The sequence below is a fragment of the Bubalus bubalis genome, chromosome X, assembly GCF_019923935.1.
Source record: "Bubalus bubalis isolate 160015118507 breed Murrah chromosome X, NDDB_SH_1, whole genome shotgun sequence".
Taxonomy (NCBI): Eukaryota; Metazoa; Chordata; class Mammalia; order Artiodactyla; family Bovidae; genus Bubalus; species Bubalus bubalis.
The window spans coordinates 45,491,882-45,514,481 of record NC_059181.1 but is presented as its reverse complement, the minus strand read 5'-3'; the positions used below and the strand labels follow the sequence as shown (position 1 = coordinate 45,514,481).

General features: G+C 39.8%; 1 protein-coding gene across 2 annotated transcripts; it reads right to left on the bottom strand.

Annotated features, from left to right (window-relative positions):
* Positions 1–243: 243 nt before the first annotated feature.
* On the bottom strand, positions 244–22,299 carry LOC112582076 (zinc finger X-linked protein ZXDB-like). 2 transcript variants are annotated; one of them, XM_044936635.1, is made up of 2 exons: positions 19,755–22,299; positions 244–303 (listed from the first exon to the last, which is right to left on the bottom strand). In XM_044936635.1, exons 1-2 carry the CDS (start codon positions 22,188–22,190, stop codon positions 262–264), a joined length of 2,478 nt encoding a protein of 825 aa, XP_044792570.1. In that variant the 5' UTR covers positions 22,191–22,299; the 3' UTR covers positions 244–261. The 2 variants fall into 2 exon arrangements, with proteins under 2 accessions (XP_044792570.1, XP_025131791.2); XM_025276006.3 differs by lacking the exon at positions 244–303 and having other exon boundaries at positions 17,601–22,298.
* Between the last annotated feature and the right edge of the window lie 301 nt (positions 22,300–22,600).

The following is a 22,600-nucleotide window of genomic DNA, read 5'->3' as shown; positions in this document are numbered from 1 at the left end:
AACTAGGGGGAAAAAAAAAAAAAACAGGAATATTAGTAGGACTGGACTTGCCCTCAGCAGGTGGGTGAACTGAAGCAGGGGTCCCATCCCCACATGGGGGAAATTGTCTGAGTCAGAGGAGAAACATTTAAGGGTAAGAGTGAAACAGCTGATCTGTGGCAGCCTAAATGGAATGAGAATCAGACAGTACTTGACTCAGTCATACATACCTTGGACAGGGATGCAGGTCCCCTGGAAGGTGCAGTGGCTGGGAGCTGGAGTTTAGGGACTGTGGAGCAATCCCAGGGCAAGGGCTGCTGTTGACTGCAGAGAGACAGATAGAAAGGGTGTGAGGGAGGAGATTTTGGTGGGAAATGCCTGTAGAACAAAGCCAGCTAGTCATCAAAGCAAGGCAGTACAGCTGAGTCATGCATAGGGGGTGGAGCCATCACCATAGCCTCTCACCCCACATGCCAGCATCGCATCAGGCAGCTTAACAATAGAGAGGCTGGCCCATCAAACACCTGAAGCACTGAACTACAGAATAGGACCCAAACCAGGGTGCCACTTTAAGTGCCTGATGCACCAAACAACAGAGAAGGACCCCAGGCAAGGGAGCCCTTTAAGTTCCTGAACAGGCAGAGCTATGGAGAAAGACTGGCCAAAGAGCCCTTTTGATCACCAGCTATAAGAGGCTTGAAAAAAGACTCTGATAAGGCCATAACTCCTCCAGCAGAGGCAGTTCATGTCCCTGCAAACTTGCCACCATCAGGGCCCCTGCAAGCCAAGCAGCTGTGCCATGTACATGCTCAGCTCTCACTGGGGCAGAGCTGCCACAGGCAAAAATAGCCTTGAGGCTATGTGTTCAGGGTAGCTGCGGTCGTGTCCAACTCCTTGTGACCCTATAGACTGTGGCCTGCCAGGCTACTCTGTCAGGGGGGCTCTCCAGTCAAGAATACTGAAGTATATTGGCCAATACTAGTTGCCATACCCTTCTAGAGCACTATATTTCTTGCTCTAACCACCTTTTCTTGCTCCTAACCACCAACTCCCCTGAGTACCTGGTGCTGCCAGAACCCCTGCAACCCAAGCAGCTGCCTCACCTCCACACATGGCCCACACAGGAGCAAACCCAAGTCCTCGAGGGCAGCCCCAGGAGCAAACCCCAGTGGACAACCTTCATGCAGAGGTGAAAATAAAACCACAATTGAAACCCAGGGGTAGTGTGGCAAAGGAAGAAGACCCAAAACCTTCCCACCAGCTGTACAAGCTGCAGATTAAATCCACATGATCAACTAGGCAGACTCTGTGTCTATGGAATATATAAAAAGATATTGAGAGCCCCCACAAAAGAAAGCTCACTAGTTCTGATAGCTGTGGACATTGAAGGAAGAACACACAGGAGTAGAACCAGATTAGAATCTGAGCTGCCCCCACAGCAGGTCTAGAGATCAGTACAGTGCTGGAGGGCATCCTAGTGAGGTGAGGTGTACTGTGACTCCCAGCGAGGGAAAGGACTCTGACAGCAGTGACTCAAGAAAAACTTTTATTAGTCTTATGTTTTCACTTGCTCTGTAGATTCTGTTAGATTTTGTTTTTCTTTTTTCTTCCCCTCTCCCCGCCCCTCCCCCCATTGTAGTTGTCGATTTTATTGGCACTATGAAATCTAATTAAGCTTTTGAGCTTTTTTTTTCCCTCAGTCACATTTTTTATTGTTGTTATAAACCTCTGCTTCTACATTGGGCTTTTGCAGTTCTGTGAAGTTTTTCCTTTTTTTTTTTTACTCTGTTTTTAATTTTAGTATCTAATTTTTTAAATCTACTATCATTTTTTACATTTATTCCTATTTGCATTTCCTACTGTACTTTTCCCCTTGCAGTTAATCTTTAATGTATATACATCTGCTTTATATACCTCTATTTAACTTTGCATATGTATTTTTTTTTCTTTTCTTTTCTTTCCTTTCCTCTTAGCATATTGGTTAGTTTTATTTTCATTGCTTTATTCCCCAATTGGCATCTTGCTTTAGTTTTGTTTTCCAGTTTGTGCTTTAGTTAGTTTTGTTCTTAACTGGTAGGAATAATTTTTGGTTTCCTTTGTTTACCATGTCAATCTATTGTACTTTACTTTTGTTGGACTGTTTCGATTTTCCTTACAGGTGCATATGTATTTGTGTATATTCAGTCACACTTTTTATTGTTGTTATAAACCTCTACATTGGGATTTTGCAGTTCTGTGGAGTTTTTTTTTTTTTTCCTTTTTTCTTTCTTCTTTTTTTCCTTTTTTTTCTCTTTTTTATAATTTCAATTTTTAATTTTTTAAACCTATTATATTTTTCTACATTTATTCCTTTGTTTGCCTTTCCTATTGGTCTTTGCCCCTTGAGTTAATCATTAATGTATATAAATCTTCTTCATCTACCTCTACTTGACTTTACATATCTATTCCTTCTTTCTTTTCTTTTTTCCTTTGCTCTTAACATATTTGTTAGTTTTGTTTTCCAGTTGCGCTTTAGTTAGTTTTGTTTTTAACTGGTAAATATAATTTTTTATTTCCTTTGTGTGTAGGGTCAATCTACTGTACTTTATTTTTGTTGGACTGTTTTGACTTTCCTTATGGGTGTATATGTATAAGTGTATATTCCATTACTTTAATTATATGCCTGATTTTGCAACTGCCATTTGTCTGGGGTTCATCTTTGTTTTCTCATTTTTGTATATTTGTTTCAATATCACTTAATGCCATAAGAAACCACTTGTGGAATCTTTGTTCCTGACCAGAGATCAAGCCCTGAGCCTTTGGAGTGGGAACACTGACTCCAAGACCCTATTCTATCAGAGAACTAACCCTGGAACTATCAAATAGTGAGAACTCACACAAAGGAAACCACTTGAAGCATCACTCAACCACCAGTAGCACCCTGGGCAGGATGCCTCATCTAAACAATAAACAAACAAATATACAAATCCAATGATCAGCAGGCAGCATTACCACCTCACTCAGCCTTGCCCATCAGAAGAAAAAGAAACAAAAACAACAAAAAATACTCAGCATAAATTCACCCTATACGAAGCTTACACAAACCACTGGACCAACCTTAGAAGGGAAGAAATGAAAAGGAAGAAAGAATTCAACCTTGAAGCCTGGGAAAAGGAGACCTCAAACACAGTAAGTAAAAAAAAAAAAAAAGTAATAATGAAAAGGCAGAGCGATACTACACAAATGAAGGAACAATCTAGAAACACAGAAGTCCAAATAAATGAAGAGGAAATAGGCAAACTACCTGGAAAATAATTCAGAATGATGATAGTAAAGATGATCAAAAACCTTGAAAACAAAATGGAGAAAATGCAATAATCAATTAACAAAGAACTAGAAGAATTAAAGAACGAACATACAGAGACAAACAACACAATTACTGAAATTAAAAATACTGTGGAAGGAATCAATAGCAGAATATATGAAGCCAAAGAAAGAATCAGTGAGCTGGAAGATAAAATGGTGGAAATAACTGCTGAAGACCAGATTAAAGTAAAAAGAATGAAAAGAACTGAGGCTAGTCTCAGAGATCCCTGGGACAATATCAAACACACCAACATTCGAATTATAGGGGTCTCAGAAGTAGAGAAAAAGAAAGGGTATGAGAAAAATTTTGAAGAGATTATAGTTGAAAATTTCCCCAACGTGGAAAAGTAAATAGTCAAAAAAGTCTAAGATGTGCAAAGAATCTCATACAGTAAAAACCCAAGGAGAAACTCGACAAGACACATACTAATCAAACTAACAAAGACTAAACACAAAGAAAATATTAAAAGCAGCAAGGGAAAAGCAACAAGTAACACACAAGGGAACCCCCATACATTTAACAGCTGTTCTTTCAGCAGAAACTCTGCAGGCCAAAAGGGAATGGCAGGATATAGTTAAAGTACTGAAAGGGAAAAATCTACAACCAAGATTACTTTACCTGGCAAGGATCTCATTCAAAACTGATGGAGAAATAAAAAGCTTTTCAGACAAGCAAAAGTAAAGATAATTCAGTACCATCAAGCCAGCTTTACAATAAATGTTAAACGGACTTATATAGTCAAGAAATATAAGAAGAAAAAAGATCTACAAGATCAACCCCCCAAAATTAAGAAAATGGCAATAGGAACACACATATCAATAATTACTTAAAATGTAAATAGATTAAATGCTCCAAGCAAAGACACAGACTGCCTGAATGGATCCAAAAGCAAGACCCATATATATGCAGTCTACAAGAAACCCACTTCAGACCTCAAGATACATATAGACTGAAAGTAAAAGGATGGGAAAATATATTCCAGGCAAATGGGAAGCAAAAGAAAGCTAAAGTAGCAATCCTCATATCAGACAAAAAAGATGTTAAAATAAAGATTACAAGAGATAAGGAAGGACACTACATAATGATCAAGGGATCAATCCATTAGAAAGACATAACAATTATAAATATCTATGCACCCAACACAGGAGCACCTCAATACATAGCACAAACACTAACAGACATAAAAGGAGAAACTGACAGTAACACAATCATAGTAGGAGACTTTAACACCCCACTCGCACCAATGGACAGATCATCAAAACAGAAAATTTAATAAGGAAATATAAGTCTTAAATAATACATTAGATGAGATGGATCTCATTGATATCTTGAGGACATTCCAGCCAAATGCAGAAGAATACACCTTCTTCTCAAGTGCAAATGAAACATCCTCCAGGATAGACCACATCTTGAGTCACAAGTCAACCCTCAGTAAATTTAAGAAAGTTGAAATCATACCAAGGATCTTCTCCAAACACAATGCTATGAGACTAGACATCAATTACAAGAAAAACCTGTAAGAAACACATGGAGATTAAACAATGCATTTCTAAATAACCAACAGGTTCCTGAAGAAGTCAAAAGGGAAATCAAAAATTTCTAGAAACAAATGACAATGAGAACACGACAACTCAAAACCTATGGGATGCAGCAAAAGCAGTTGTAAGAGGGAAGTTTATTGCAATACAATCCTACCTCAAGAAACAAGAAAAACATCTAATTGACAACCTAATTTTACACCTAAGGCAACTGGAAAACGAAGAACAAAAAACCCCAAAATTAGTAGAAGGAAAGAACTCATAAAGATATGAGCAGAAATTAATGAAAAAGAAATGAGAGGAGCGATATTAAAGATTAATAAAACTAAAAGCTGGTTCTTTGAGAAGATAAAATTGGCAAACCTTTAGCCAGACTCATCAAGAAAAAAAGAGAGAAGAATCAAATGAAAATTAGAAATGAAAAAATAGAGGTTACAACAGACAATGCAGAAATACAAAGGATTATAAGAGACTATTTTGAACAACTATATGGCAATCAAATAGATGACCTGGATGAAATGGACAGATTCTTAGAAAAGTTCAATCTTCCAAGACTGAGTCAGGAATAAATAGAAATTATGAACAACCTGATTACAAGTACTGAAATTAAAGTTGTAATAAAAAACCTCCCAAAAAATAAAAGCCCAGGACAAGATGCTTTCACAGGGGAATTCTATCAAATATTTAGAGAAGAGTTAATGTCTATCCTTCAAAACCCTTTCAAAAAATTGCAGAGGAAGGAGCACTTCCAAACTCATTCCATGAGGCCACCATCACCCTGATACCAAAACTGGACAAGGACAACACAAAAAAAGAAAACTACAGTAGGTCAATATAACTCATGAACATAGATGCAAAATCCTCAACAAAATTTCAGCAAACAGAATTCAGCAACACATCAAAAAATTCATACTGCATGATCAAGTTGTGTTTATTCTAGAAACGCAAGGATTCTTCAATATATGAAAATTAATCAATGTGACACACCATGTTAACAAACTGAAAGATAAAAATCATATGACAATCTCAACAGATGCAGAAAAATCCTTTGACAAAATTCAGCATCCATTTATGATTAAAACTCTTCCAAAAAATCGGCATAGAATAAACCTACCTCAACACATAAAAGGCCATATATGATAAGCCTAAAGCAAACATTGGAGAAGGCAATGGCATCCCACTCCAGTACTCTTGCCTGGAAAATCCCATGGACGGAGGAGCCTGGTAGGCTGCAGTCCATGGGGTTGCTAAGAGTCGGACACGACTGAGCGACTTCACTTTCACTTTTCACTTTCATCCATTGGAGAAGAAATGGCAACCCACTCCAGTGTTCTTGCCTGGAGAATCCCAGGGAAGGGGGAGCCTGGTGGGCTGCCGTCTATGGGGTTGCACAGAGTCAGACATGACTGAAGCGACTTAGCAGCAGCAGCAGCAGCAAAGCAAACATTATTCTCAACAGTGAAAAACTGAAAGCATTCCCCCTAAGATAAGGAACAAGACAAGGGTATCCACTTTCACCACTATTATTCAACATAGTTATGGAAGTCCTAGCTATAGCAATCAGAGAAGAAAAGTAAATAAAAGGAATACAGATCAGAAAAGAAAAGTAAAGCTCTCACTGTTTGCAGATGACATGATGCTCTACATAGAAAACCCTAAAGACACCACCAGAAAATTACTAGAGCTAATCAGTGAATTTAGCAAAGTTTCAGGATACAGACAATCACTTGCAGAGAATCAATATAGAGAAATCACTTGCTTTTCTACACACCAAAAATGGAAAATCAGAAAGAGAAATGAAGGAATCAATCCCAGTCACCATTGCAACAAAAGAATTAAATCTGTAGGAATAAACTTCCCTAAAAAGACAAAAGAAAACAGATGGAGGGATATTCCATGTTCCTGGGTAGGAAGAATCAATATTGTGAAAATGAGTGTACTACCAAATGCAATCTGCAGATTCAATGTGATCCCTATCAAATTACCAATGACATTTTTGACAGAACTAAAACAAACAAAAAAAATATTTGTTTTAGTTTCACTATTCATATGGAAACACAGAAGACCCCAAATAGGCAAAGCAGTCTTGAGAAAGAAGAATTGAGCTGGGGGAAATCAACCTTCGTGACCTCAGATTATACACAAAGGTACAGTCATCAAGACAGTATGGTAGTGGCACAAACACAGAATTATAAACCAATGGAAAAAGATAGAAAGTCCAGAAATAAACCCATGCATCTATGGGTATCTTATTTTTGACAAAGGAGGGAAGAATATACAATGGGGCAAAGACAGCCTCTTCAATAAATGGTGCTGGGAAAACTTGATAGCTACATGTAAAAGAATGAAATTAGAACACTCCAACGCCATACACAAAGATAAACTCAAAATGGATTAAAGACCTAAATGAAAGACCAGAAACTATAAAACTCTTAGAGGAAAACATAGGCAGAACACTCGATGACATAAATCAAAGCAAGATCTCTATGACCTACAACCTAGAGTAACGGAAATAAAAACAAAAGTAAACAAGTGGGACCTGATTAAACTTAAAAGTTAAGCCAAACTATAAGCCAGGTGGAAATGTAAACCCTCAGAATGGCTGAAAATAATAGCAAATGAAACAACTGACAAAGGGTTAATTTTCAAAATACACAAGCAGCTCATAAAATTCAATGCCAGAAAAACAAACAACCCAATCAAAAAGCGGGGGAAAGACCTAAACAGATATTTATCCAAAGAAGACACACATATAGCTAACGAACACATGAAAAGATGCTCAGCATCACTCATTATTAGAGAAATGCAAATCAAAACTACAATGAGATATCATCTCACACCAGTCAGAATGGCCATCATCAAAAATTATACATACAATAAATGCTGGAGAGGGTGTGAAGAAAAGGGAACACTCTTGCACTGTTGGTTAATGTAAATTGATACAGCCACTATGGAAGACAGTATGGAGATTCCTTAAAAGACTAGAAATAAAACCACCATATGACCCAGCAATCCCACGCCTAGGCATATACCCTAAGGAAACCAAAATTGAAGAAGACACATGTATCCCATTGTTCATTGCAGAACTATTTACAATAGCTAGAACATGGAAGCAACCTAGATATCCATTAACAGATGAATGGATACAGAAGTTGTGATACATATACACAATGGAATATTACTCAGCCATAAAAAGGAAGGCATTTAAATCGGTTCTGATGAGGCGGGTGAACCTAGAACTTATTATACAGAGTGAAGTGAGAAAGAGATAGATAAATATTGTATTCTACCACATATATACAGAATCTAGAAGAATGGTACTAAAGAACTTATTTACAGGGCAGCAGTGGAGTGACAGTCACAGAGAATAGACTTATGGACATGGGGAGAGGGGAGGAAAGGGTGAGATGTATGGAAAGAGTAACATGGAAACTTACATTCAGTTCAGTTCAGTCGCTCAGTCGTGTCCGACTTTTTGCGACCCCATGAATCACAGCACGCCAGGCCTCCCTGTGCATCACCAACTCCCAGAGTTTACTCAAACTCACGTCCATTGAGTCGGTGATGCCATCCAGCCATGTCATCCTCTGTCGTCCCCTTCCCCTCCTGCCCCCAATCCCTCCCAGCATCAGAGTCTTTTCCAATGAGTCAACTCTTCGCATGAGGTGGCCAAAATATTGGAGTTTCAGCCTCAACATCAGTCCTACCAATGAACACCCAGGACTGATCTCCTTTAGGATGGACTGGTTGGATCTCCTTGCAGTCCAAGGGACTCTCAAGAGTCTGTTCCAACACCACAGTTCAAAAGCATCAATTCTTCGGCTCTCAGCTTTCTTCACAGTCCAACTCTCACACCCATACATGACCACTGTAAAAACCATAGCCTTGACTAGATGGACCTTTGTTGAAAAAGTAATGTCTCTGCTTTTTAATATGCTATCTAGGTCGGTCATAACTTTCCTTCCAAGGAGTAAGCATCTTTTAGTTTCATGGCTGCAATCACCATCCGCAGTGATTTTGGAGCCGAAAAAAACAAAGCCTGACACTTTTTCCACTGTTTCCCCATCTATTTCCCATGAAGTGATAGGACCAGATGCCAAGATCTTTGTTTTCTGAATGTTGAGTTTTAAGCCAACTTTTTCACTCTCCTCTTTCACTTTCATCAAGAGGCTTTTTAGTTCCTCTTCACTTTCTGCTATAAGGGTGGTGTCATCTGCATACTTACATTATCATATGTAAAATAGATAGCCAACTGGAATTTGCTGTATGGCTCAGGAAACTCAAACAGGGTTTCTGTATCAATCTAGAGGGGTGGGTTGAGGAGGGAGATGGAACAGAGGTTCAAAATGGAAATTATATATGTATTCCTACGGTTGATTCATGCTGAGGTTTGACAGAAAACAACAAAATTCTGCAAAGCAATTATACTTCAATAAAATAAAATTAAATTAATTTTATAATAAAAATTTATATAAATATAATTTTATAATAAATATAATTGCAAAGCAATTATACTTCAATAAAATTAAGTATACTTCAAATAAATTAAATTAAAAAGAAAATGATGAACTATGGATGGAGGTTCATGACTTTGTACAGGAGACAGGAATCAAGACCATCCCCAAGAAATACAAATACAAAAAAGCAAAACAGCTGTCTGAGGAGGCTTTACAAATAGCTGTGGAAAGAAGGGAAGTGAAAAGCAAAGGAGAAAAGAAAAGATACCCATTTGAATGCAGAGTTCCAAAGAATAGCAAGGAGAGACAAGAAAGCCTTCCTCAGTGATTAATGCAAAGAAATAGAGGGAAACAATAGAATGGGAAAGACTATGGCACCCCACTCCAGTACTCTTGCCTGGAAAATCCCATGGACGGAGGAGCCTGGTAGGCTTCAGTCCATGGGGTTGCTAAGAGTCGGACACGACTGAGTGACTTCACTTTCACTTTTCACTTTCATCCATTGGAGAAGGAAATGGCAACCCACTCCAATATTCTTGCCTAGAGAATCCCAGGGATGGGGGAGCCCGGTGGGCTGCCGTCTAAGGGGTTGCACAGAGTCGGACACTACTGAAGCAACTTAGCAGCAGAGATCTCTTCAAGAAAATTAGAGATACCAAAGGAACATTTCATGCAAAGATGGGATCAATAAAGACAGAAATGGTAGGGACCTAATAGAGGCAGAAGATATTAAGAAGAGGTGGCAAGAATACACAAAAGAACTGTACAAAAAAGATCTTCACAACCCAGATAATCACGATGGTGTGATCACTCACCTAAAGCCAGACATCCCGGAATGTGAAGTCAAGTGGGCCTTAGGAAGCATCAATACGAACAAAGCTAGTGGAGGTGATGGAATTCCAGTTGAGCTATTTCAAATCCTGAAAGATGATGCTGTGAAAGTGCTGCACTCAATATGCCAGCAAATTTGGAAAACTCAGCAGTGGCCACAGGACTGGAAAAGGTCCATTTTCATTCCAATCCCAAAGAAAGGCAATGCCAAAGAATGCTCAAACTACCACACAATTGCACTCAATTCACACGCTGGTAAAGTAAAGCTTAAAATTCTCCAAGCCAGGCTTCAGCAATACATCAACCATGAACTTCCAGATGTTCAAGCTGGTTTTAGAAAAGGCCGAGGAACCAGAGATCAAATTGCCAACATCCGCTGGATCATGGAAAAAGCAAGAGAGTTCCAGAAAAACATCTATTTCTGCTTTATTGACTATGCCAAAGCCTCTGACTGTGTGGATCACAATAAACTGTGGGAAATTCTGAAAGAGATGGGAATACCAGACCACCTGACCTGCCTCTTGAGAAACCCATATGCAGGTCAGGAAGCAACAGTTAGAACTGGACATGGAACAACAGACTGGTTCCAAATAGGAAAAGGAGTACATCAAGGCTGTATATTGTCACTCTGCTAATTTAACTTATATGCAGAGTACATCATGAGAAAAGCTGGGCTGGAGGAAGCACAAGCTGGAATCAAGATTGCTGGGAGAAATACCAATAACCTCAGATATGCAGATGACACCACCCTTATGTCAGAAAGTGAAGAAGAACTAAAGAGCCTCTTGATGAAAAGTGAAAGAGGAGAGTGAAAAAGTTGGCTTAAAGCTCAACATTCAGAAAACAAAGACGATGGCATCTGGTCCCATCACTTCATGGGAAATAGACAGGGAAACAGTGAAAACAGGAGCTGACTTTATTTTCCTTGGCTCCAAAATCACTGCGGATGGTGATTGCAGCCATGAAATTAACAGAGCTTGCTCCTTGGAAGGAAAGTTATGACCAACCTAGACAGCATATTAAAAAGTAGAGACATTGCTTTTTCAACAAAGGTCTGTCTAGTCAAGGCTATGGTTTTTCCAGTGGTCATGTATGGATGTGAGAGTTGGACTGTGAAGAAAGCTGAGTGCCGAAGAATTGATGCTTTTAAACTGTGGTGTTGGAGAAGACTCTTGAGAGTCCCTTGGACTGCAGGGAGATCCAACCAGTCCATCTTAAAGGAGATCAGTCCTGGGTGTTCATTGGTAGGACTGATGTTGAAGCTGAAACTCCAATACTTTGGCCACCTCATGCCAAGAGCTGACTCATTTGAAAAGACCCTGATGCTGGTAACGATCGAGGGCAGGAGGAGAAGGGGACAACAGAGGATGAGATGGTAAGATGGCATCACCGACTAAATGCACATGGGTTTGGGTGGACTCCGGGAGTTGGTGAAGGACAGGAAGGCCTGTCATGCCACGGTTCATGGGGTCACAAAGAGTCAGATACGATGAGCGACTGAACTGAACTGAACCAATTAAAAGTAAAAAAAAAAAAAAAAAGAATTGTTAAATACCTATGTTGTACACTTGAAACTAACATTATATTGTATGCCAATTATAATTCAATAAAAGTTAAATATATTAAAAGTCACCAAATTTTTAAAGTCTTATTTTAAGAAATACTCAATACTGTATATAGAGTCTTCTGAAAGCAGACTATGATATGCGGTAAAATATACAAGATTAATCACAAGGATTGATAAAACAAAGTCTGATTTAATAACAGAAAGGAATTTCTTTTTTTCCCAATGAATTTTTCCTTCATTCCTTTCCATATGCCCTCGCCAGGGAAGTAGTTTTACATCTGGCTAGGTTTCTCCATTTTCAAGGTAGCCAAACTACTAAGGTTATAATTGCAAAGACATTAATATTTTAACAATGCTCCAAAGACCTATTGCTTTCTAAGTACATAAACAATGACATAGCCTTGGGAAAGTGAATCTTCAAAGGAAAAAAAAATAGAAAAACAAGTTTTACTTAATCAACCTTCTGGTAAGTGAGGCAAAAATAACAAATATGACATCCCTTTTGTTCTATTAGTATGTCATGGCATCTGATAACAGTTCTTATTTATATTATTGATAATTAACAATAAAGTAATAATCATAAACTCCAAGGAGCACAGGAACATAAGGTGACTTTAAGGGAGAAAAAAATGTTGCATTTCCTTAGAAACACCAAATGCTATATTTGGTATTAATTTATTCCAATATGAATCAAGAGGAAAAATATCTGTCTAGCAGTACACAATCTAAAATTGGAACTATCCTGGAATGAACTTTTACTCTATTCACTGAGTCATTGCCTGAGGAATTTCCACTTAAGCTCTCTGTTTTGGCTAATTCCCCACAAACAGATAGGTAACCAGCTTCCTTCTTCCACATCCAGCATAATGTTGTTTCATACCACAGTTATCCCTCCATTGTATCAGGTAAACAAGAAAGGGAAATATAGCCTGCTAAAGATTAACAATTTGGGGGCTTCATTCCAAAGGGAGAGTGCCTAGAGCTGAAATGTCTTTTTTTTGCTACCATTTGTAATTGTTTTTCATCTTGGAAACACAGTGCTGCTTGCCACTAAAGAGAGTCATGCTTTGCTATGGTGGACTTTGTTCCCCTTTCCAACTGTGTTAAGAAATTTCACTTATCTTAGTACTATTATCTATAGTTTTCGATTTGAAAATGACATTTATTTTATATGATTTCCAGAAGATCACTTTCATATATAATACTACATTCAGGATTCCAGTATAGAATAAATAAAAATAAAGCATAATTTAAAATGTATTTGCCAAAGGATTCTGCTATAATTATTTAAGTACCACTCAAAATTTTGCTTAAATTTTAATTTAGGATAGTTTAATCTAATTGCTGTATCCCAAATTAAAGTTTAGATTCTTACAATTTTTTGAAGTACCTTTGATAATTTGTGTACTGAATTTTTTCTTATCACAATTTTTACTCCATACTCTAAGAATGACAGCTGCTATTTAAATCTTTATCATTCTAAACTATAACCATTTAGAACTTGACTATATATTATTTTTCATTGCTTGAGTTTTCTTTACTTATATAATAATGTTTGTGAGCATAAGAACAGATTGTCAAATATGTGCTCAAAAATGTTTGTTTGAATGAATTGTTAAAGAACCCACCTGCCAATGCAAGAGATGTAAGAGACACAAGTTCAATCCATGGGTTAGGAAGATCCCTTGGAGGACAACATGGCAACCCACTCCAGTATTCTTGCCTGGAGAATCCCATGGATAGAGGAGCCTGGCAGGCTACAGTCCATAGGTTCACAAAGTCAGACACGACTGAAGCAACTTAGCATGCATGCAAGCTTTTGTTTTAAACTTTATAGTGTCTCACACAGAGTAAGCACTCAGTAATTATCCATTTCTTAAAAAGCTGATAACAGTAAGAGATCTTCCTAAGGGATTCACACTTTCTTAGTGCTCTTAAAATCACTGTCTTGCTTTGTTTAAAATAGTGAATGGTTTTCTGTAGGCCAAGTGTTTTTTCAGGTCCTTGCTTCTTGGAAGAAAAGCTATGACAAAGATGAAAGTGTTAGTCACTCAGTTGTTCCCAACTCTTTGTGACCCCATGGTCTGTCCATAGAATTCTTCAGGCAAGAATACTGGAGTGGATTGCCGTTCCCTTCTCCAGGGGATCTTCCCGACCCAAACTCCCTGGGTTGGGAAGATCCCCTGGAGAAGGAAAAGGCTACCCACTCCAGTATTCTGGCCTGGAGAATTTCATGGACTGTATAGTCCATGGAGTCACAAAGAGTTGGACATACACCAAAACCTTTGAATGTGTGGATCACAACAAACTGTGGAAAATTCTTCAAGAGATGGGAATACCAGACCACCTGACTACCTCCTTGAGAAATCTGCATGCAGGTCAAGAAACAATTAAAGCTGGATATGAAACAACAGACTGGTTCCAAATTGGGAAAGGAGTACATCAAAGCTGTATATTGTCACCCTGTTTATTTAACTTATGTGCAGAGTACATCATGTGAAATGCCAGGCTAGATGAAATACAAACTGGAATCAGGATTTCCAGGAGAAATATCAATAACCTCAGATATGCAGATGACACCACCCTTATGGCAGAGAGTGAATAGGAACTAAAGAGACACTTGATGAAAGGGAAAGAGGAGAGTGAAAAAGCTGGCTTAAAACTCAACATTCCAAAAACTAAGATCATGGCATTCAGTACCATCATTTCATGGCAAATAGATGGAGGAAACAATGGAAACAGTGACAGACTTTATTTTCTTGGGCTTCAAAATCACTGCAGATGGTGACTGCAGCCATGAAATTAAGATGCTTGCTCCTTGGAAGAAAAGCTATGACTAACCTAGACAGCATATTAAAAAGCAGAGACATTACTTTGCCAACAAAGGTCCATCTACTCAAAGCTATGGTTTTTCCAGTAGTCATGTATGGATGTGAGTGTTTGAATATTAAGTAAGCTGAGTGCCAAAGAATTGATGCTTTTGAACTGTGGTGTTGGTGAAGACTCTTGAGAGTCCCTTGGACTGCAAGGAGATCAAGCCAATCAATTGAAAAGGAAATCAGCCCTGAATGTTCATTGGAAGGACTGATGCTGAAGCTGAAGCTCCAATACTTTGCCCACCTGATGCGGAGACCTGACTCCTTAGAAAAGACCCGGATACTGGGAAAGACTGAAGGCAGGAGGAGAAGGGGACGACAGAGGATGAGATAGTTGAACGGGATCACCAACTTGATGGACATGAATTTGAGCAAGCTCCAGGACTTGGTGGTGGACAGGGAAACCTGGCATGCTGCAGTCCACGGGGTCACAAAGAGTCAGACACGACTGAGAGACTGAACTGAACTGACTGAAATGTTAGCAGAAAATCAGAATGAGATGAAGTGTTCTGTTGATGACAGAACATCAGATGACAAAATTCACCATCAAACAAAATATAATTGCTATGTAATTATTTATGCTACTTTTTTGTTCTCTCACTTTTTCTTTGGACTCCATTCCATTTGAGTTATCACCATTATTGGTAAAGGTAACCAAAAAAAAAAAAAAAAGGGAAGATATGCTAGGATATATAAATAAGAGAGGATGTGATCCCTGTGACTTAGTTCCTACACCACATTGTTAGTCACAGAGGGAATCATGAATAAGGAGCCCCAAGGATCACATGGAAGTTAGTTTTGGACAATTCTGGTCCTATCTGTTCTACTATGAGAAAAATATAGGTAAAATTCAATCTAGCAGAGTTTATATTGAGGAACTATTGAAAGTAATGACTACACAGCATCTCTCAATTCTGGAGAATTGATTTATTATATTACTAAGTACTACATAAAACATCTGTTGAATATCCATTGTAGGGAAGAGTATTGTAAGAAAAAATTGTCAGACAAGGTAATATAGCACATTTTGATGCAGAGTATTGTGGGAGGGCATTGTATGAGGTTGAAGATGACTGCAGATATTAATACTCAAAGGCCAACCCGAGTACAGACATTGAATGCAAATCTGAGACTATATGAAGGAGCCAAGAGATATGAAATGGCCCCTGTCTAATGGTGTGTATAACCCACAATATGTATAGTTTATTCAGGGTTTAACTGATTCTTCACTTCTCAATAAATTAAACTTGCCCTAAATTAATTTTGTTTCAGCATATATTCCTGAAAACAGTCAACACCCAACATTTTATGTTAATGAAATGTAAGTTTTAGTTTTCAAAAAAATCCTTAAAGCATCATTTCTGATCGTCTGTTCTCTCATAGATGTCTCATATATTCAGTGAGTCACCAAGTTATATGTTTCTCCAATTTAGAAACATCTCCAATCTGTCCTTTTCTGCCACAACTCCAGTCCAAGCCTTCATCACAGAACCCTGAAATTGTTAGAGTCCTAAACGATTTTCCTATTTCCCCTAACCAAATTCACATTGTACATGTCTACTATATTAAACTTTCTATATATTCATCATTTAACTTCTCTTCTTAAACATTAATATTTTCACTGACTCTTAAACATGTCCAGAATAAAGTCCTATCCAGTGTGACTGGTTTTCATAGTTCTTCAGAGATTGGTTCCATATTTGCAGTCTAATCCTAAGACCTAGCACTTATCAAACATGCATCCTGCATTTGAGCTAGTTGTCTTTCCAAGTGTTTTGTGGCCAATTGCATTTCAAATTCTTTTCTTGTGCTTTTTTTTCCTGACTGGAATTTATCTATATTCTTATCTATGTAATTAAATCTAACCATACATTAAAGCATAGCTATTGCTCCTCCTTTCCTCCAAGCCATTAATGTCTGAAAACACACTTGCTGATATTGTTTTGATGTGAAATATTTAATGTAAATTTGCATTTCCTCTCCAAAATTAAGAAGTAGCTCACATTTTATTCCTCTTATCTGAATCTCTAATACTCTTCTATCTTGTATTTTGTATATAGGCAGTAAATTAGCATGAAATATACAATAAGCTTATAATGTTACCAAATCAACTTAAATTTGAAAAATATAAAAAATTCATTTGTAATAAGTGTTTTGCTTTTAATATATAGTTGTGTTCTGACAAAGTGCTTGATAACCTGTTCTCTAAATATTCATATTTCACTTTATAAAAAAATTGTTAAACAAATCTTTAGTTCAGAACCAATAAATTACATAAATTTCAGCTCAGTCTTATATTTCAATCATCACTGTTATCAATAGTTTGAGTGAGCTGCAACCAAATTAGGTTTTATTACCAAATCATCAAGTGGATCTGTTTGATGTCAGTAATTATGAAGGGATTATGGATATTCACAAACAGGGAATTAATCAATGTTTTATCTGGAATCAAGGAATAGTCATAAATACCCTTCTTTTATTTTTCCTGGATAGGAATATGAAGTATTTGATCCAGAGAAAAATGATCCTTATATTCTATCAAGTTTCACTTCTATTACTCAAGGCTTTCAATTATGTAATACTATAGTGAGATCAAGGTAAAAATATCAAGATAAAAGTATTTCAACTCATGGTGAACACCCTGGGGATGCAAAGCTTTCTATAAAGTATTTCGTTATTAGGATTTCAATTGGCAAAATTTTAATAGATCAAAGACTGAAAAAGCACAAAAAGCAAATGAGATAATATTAAATCATACCCCACTGTTCTCTTCTGAATGGCAAATTTATGCCAACACTAACAAAAATATAACCATTATGCTTGTAGTGATACTTCTGACTGTAGTTTCATGCTATTTTCACCGTCAGTTTGGAAAAAAGGTATTGAGTGAGAAATCTTTTCAACAAATTGACTGAAAGAAACCATGTGGGCCCATAAATACAAGATTTTTATCTTCAAGAAAAATAGAGCCTGTCCTTTGACAATGCAACAGAATATAACAAAAGCATATTTTAAGATCATTTTTTAATGAGGGATAAAAGAAACAAAATGACAGGATTTTAAAATATCTTTATGATTATATATATTAACAGATGCTTAAGACCTTCCTCTTGGACTTAAGTGATGACAACACATTTCTAAAATGGGCTTAAATTTTTTGAAAGTGCTGAGGGAGAACTGTTAAATGGTTAGAAACAATTACACTCTGACCATTTCTTTGGATTACAAATTGATGCATACTTTTTGCTTTTTCACTGAATGAGTACAACCAATTTAAAAATTAGCACAGATGCATTTCAAGATAGCAAATTATAAAGTGCACTGCCAAAGTGCTACAATAATTATCGACAAACGTACATACAAACAGTACTGGATTAGAATGCTTCAGAGCAATAGTGTTTGCTAGCAGAATTACACAGTAAAAAAAAAAAATAGAAAAATAAAAAACTACATGTCTCACTAAAACCTTACATAAAATATGCGCATTATTATTTGATTCATATACAAACACTCTGACCTCTAATTCCAGAAAATAATTTCTTAATTCAGACTTGCAGTAAATATTGGGACTGAAAAATGGGCCATGTCCTGAATGGTTGAGAGATGGTGACCATGAAAAAAACTTACCTAATTCAAAAAAACAGAGATCATGGCAAGGAATGTAATGCACATGTGAGAGAATAGAGAGGGAGCAGAGCTGGCAGAAGATAACAGACATCAATTATGGTGGAACAGAACAAGTGGTTACAAACAAAAGTTACCATGAAACTCTGAAGAGTAGAATGAAAGCTGATGTGCATACATACATACACACACATACACACACACACACATACACACACACAGACATGAGTTAGGTAAATATTAATATGACTTATAGTTGCAACTTTGCCACAATTATCTCAAAATATTGTGAGGATCAAATATAACAGTTGTGAAAGTGCTACATAAAACTGTAAAATTCTATGCTCAGGTAAGACAGATAATATTTACTCAAAATGCAAAGTAAATCTCTCATTCCAACTCTGGAAGAAGGCAAACAATGAACTCTCTGGAGCACAGAGGGAAGAAAATCTTACACTGGTCCATTTACAGATTTTCTTGGAACCACAGGCTTTCTCATCACTCTACAAGACAGCTTTGAAGGCAGAGCAAAGACACTGTCCTGGTCTAATGAACAGGTTGGCAAAGTCACAGAATTGTGTTGTAAAAATTCCTTAATCTGTGGGAGACAGAGATTCCCTTTTCTGTTTGTTAACCTGCATCAAACATCATTGCCTGAACAAGCATGATGTTAAATTATGCTAATTGTTTCTCTTTGAAGAAGGGAATGAGAGGGCAGAAAAGGTCATAAAATTTCACTAAAGCATGCCAAAGTACAAAACATTTTCCCTCCAAACCTAACTAATAGGATAGAAAAGGAAGTCTACAATGCATCAGGTATGTGTAAATTACAATGAAGTCATGACACCTAGGGAAATAAGGGTTAGTAAGAGAAAATGACTTATTTAAGGCCACTTTTTCAACACCACAAAGTCAATATTTCTGACTCTGAGTCATATCAAACACTTGGCACTTTCGCCAATACAGCCTTCCATCAAAAAAAAAAAAAAAAAAAAAAGAGGCTAGAAAGAAAAAAATGTAAAAAGAGCTAACCCAGACTTTCAGCTTTCTTTTTAAAGCACTACCACTAGATTTTAGAGATATTTTGGCACTGCAAAAATTTTCCACTAAAATTTTAAAGTTAAACACCAGTTCTATGCATTCAGATCATTAACTCTCAGTGCACTTTTCCTTACATTAGCAGCATATGCAGTTGTTAATCATTGTAAAAGGTCCTAAAATTTTCAAGAAAGAGCACAAAGTCAAGAAAATAGAGCTAAAATGACCACATGAACAATCTATTCAAACCACCTCATCTTATAAATAAGGAAATTAAGGCTCAGATAGGATAAGTGACTTGTTCAAGGTCACACAACCCGCAAGTTCCAGACTCAAGATCAGGATTTAAATCTCCAAACTTGCAGCCCAGGGCTCTGTTCTCCTTCAGACCTATAAGAAATGACTGTATTTAAGCATTCAGTCCAGAATATTCTCAAAATTGAGTGTCATCAATAAAAGTAAGCCATGTGGCAGGAATGAACAGAATTTAGTTCATACCAAAAATGAGCTGCCAGTCACTGTGATAAGATCTGTTTCTTTCTGAGACCCATGGTTTCCTGCTGGATTGGAGAATCCAAACTGGGTTTCTTCCTCCTGTGCAAAGAAGTCCGAGTCAGGATGTACATTCCATTCCGTTTTGGTTGGTGGCAGTAGTTCTGAGACACTGTTTTCACAAAGGGTGCTTGAAGGAGTCAGAGCATCTGTGTCTACTGTTAGCTTACTGCTAGGGATCAAAGCTTGGGGCTCTTGACTCGAGTTTTTCAAAGCCAAAGAGCTCAGAGATGCCAACGGCCCAGCACTTAGACTTGAGACATCATCCATATCTAAGGGACCCTGCTGAAAACCTGCTGCTGTCGTTCCAAAGAAGAGTGAGGTATCCAAACTTTGAGGAAGGTCACTGGTGGCCATCAAGGCCTGAGGGTCCACTGCCTGCCCTAAGGAATTATTATTATTAGCAGGGAGGTTTCCTGCCAGAGTTGAGTTCACAGAAGCCACATCAATAGTCAAGATCCCAGAGTTCACCAATGCCGTGTCCAGTACTGCAGCAGAACTATTACCAGGCGCATCAGAGAAGAGAGACACAAGCTCTGCATCACTGAGGTCACTCTGCCCCTGGCTGGTAAGTTCACTGCTGGGTGTAAGAGAATTTGCAGCTTCCAGCTGAGCTAAGAGATCCTGGCGCAGGTTGTGCCTTTTGGCCATGTGGGTCTTCATGCTGTGCTTGGATGTGAAGAGTTTATTACAAGTGGCGACTGGGCATCGGCTTTTCCAAGTGTCCACATCCTGCAAGTGTTTCTTGGAGTGAATGTAGAGACTACTGCGAGCAGAGAACCTGGCACAGCAACCTTCCACCGGGCACACAAAAGGCTTCGTGCCCAGGTGGGTTATGCTGTGGCCTTTCAGATGTTCAGCCCTTGTGAAAGATTTCCCACACCCTTCCACCGGGCACATGAACCTCCGGTCATCGTCGTGCTTCCGTTTGTGCCTTAGGAGTTTGGACATGCTAGTGAAGTTCCAGCCACAGCCCTCAAAGTCACAAAGGAACGGTCTCTCACCAGTGTGGCTCCGAAGGTGAATTTTCAGCCTACAAGCCTTGTCATACTGTTTACTGCAGCCAGGAAAGGAACAGGAAAAGAGTTCCTGTTCCCTGAAGTGGGCGCGGTTATGGGAAAACAGGGCACTCACTGTGATAAATGTCTTCTTGCAGCCGGAAAACGCACACTGGTAGGGCCTCTCAGGCTCGAAGTGGCTGCGCTGGTGGGCGCTGAGTTTGGCCTGCGTGGGGAAGGTCTCCTCACACACCTCACATTTGAATGAGTTCTCCTGCTCGTGGCCCTTCATGTGTGCTTTGAGGTTATACACGGTGGTGAAGCTCTTGCCACAGCCCTCTGCTGGGCAGCCGAAGGGCCTCAGTTTGTCGTGTGACTGCAGATGCCTCTTGAGCTTGTAGGAGGTGGTGAAGGTCCACCCACAACCACCCAGGGGGCACTTGAAGGGCCGCTGGCCCTGGCTGCTGCTGTGTGTCAGCAGGTGCACCTTCAGCTGGTGCTTCTTTGCAAAGGTTTGTCCGCACTGCACCTCAGGACACAGGTACAGCAACACACCCTGGCCTGGGCCTGGCGGCCCGCGGGGGCTCTCAACAGCCGCCGGGGCCTCCTCCTCCTCCTTGGGCGCTGGGGCAGGCGCAGGTTCTGCCCGCTCCGCCTGCAGGAGGTCGGGCGGCAGCTCGGGACAATCTCCAGACTCCGCGGCGTGTGGGATCCCAGCTTGCGGGGCGACCAGACCCCCGGGCTGCGGGGCAGGGGCGACCCCAGGCGCCCAGGCGAGCGGTGGGGGCGTGGCCAGAGTGAGGATGCCATTCTCCAAGCTCAACAGTAGGTTTTGGTTGTGAATGGTGACAGTGCCTGCGAAGGCCGTGGCAGGGCCCAGGCCTGGAGCGGGGATCGGGGCCAAGGCCGGGACTGGGGCGGGGATAGCCGACAGGCAGCTGGGGCCCAGCGCAGGGCGGCCCTCGGGGTTCGCGCCGGTTTCGCCCCCCAGGAGCCTTGGGCCCAGCCCGGCTTCCTCCCTCCACACGGGCCCTGTGGCCTGGCCAGCGCCCGCGGTTTCTACGTCTCCACCCACCGGGTCCAGCAGCACCAGGAAGAAGTCATCGCCGCCGCTCCCGCCGCCGCTGCCACAGCCGCTAGCGTGATCGGGCCTCAGCGCCAACGGGCTCGGGCCTGGGCCTGGGCACGAAGAAGCCGCGCTGGCCTCCTCACGCCGCCGCCCGGGCCCGCCATCTTGAGGGCCACGGAGCAGCAGGAGGCGGCGCGCCGGGGCCTGACCGGCCCGCAGGTTAGCACCTCCGCGGATCCGGCCGCCGCCCTCGGGGCTGCCAGCCCCGCCGGTTTGTCGCATCCCGCGAGCCGGGAGCAGCCTCGGGATTTCCATCTCTTCGTCTGTGGAGCTCCTCTGGAACCAGAGCCGCGGAGGAGGTGCGACCCCGCCCCCTGCCGCGGGCCCGAACACGTTCCTGAAAGGGAAAAAAAAATGCACTGCGCAGAAACAGGCCCTATCAGATATTAAAACGTGTTGAACGCCACCGTGATTTAAATATTCTTGTACAGGTCTCTAGAACAGAATAAAACGCCCAGGCGCAGAGCCTCGTATACATAAACAAGTTCCCCTGTTAATATTAGTAGGAAATCAAGGAGGTTTTCAGAGATACAAGGGAAATGGCAGTTCACTTCAGTATAAAGTGCTGGAATGACTACCTTAGGTATCTATCTACTAAATGACAACATAAACTGGAACCTCATGGTATGTACCAAAATAAACATATACACCCCAGTCCCTCCCAG

Excerpts from the sequence above, each read along its gene's own strand:
- LOC112582076 (XM_044936635.1), bottom strand. The coding sequence starts at position 22,190 with ATGGAAATCCCGAGGCTGCTCCCGGCTCGCGGGATGCGACAAACCGGC. Across the intron at positions 304-19,754 it reads TGACTGGCAGCTCATTTTTG|TCAACAGCAGCCCTTGCCCT; the intron begins GTATGAACTAAA and ends GTCTCTCTGCAG.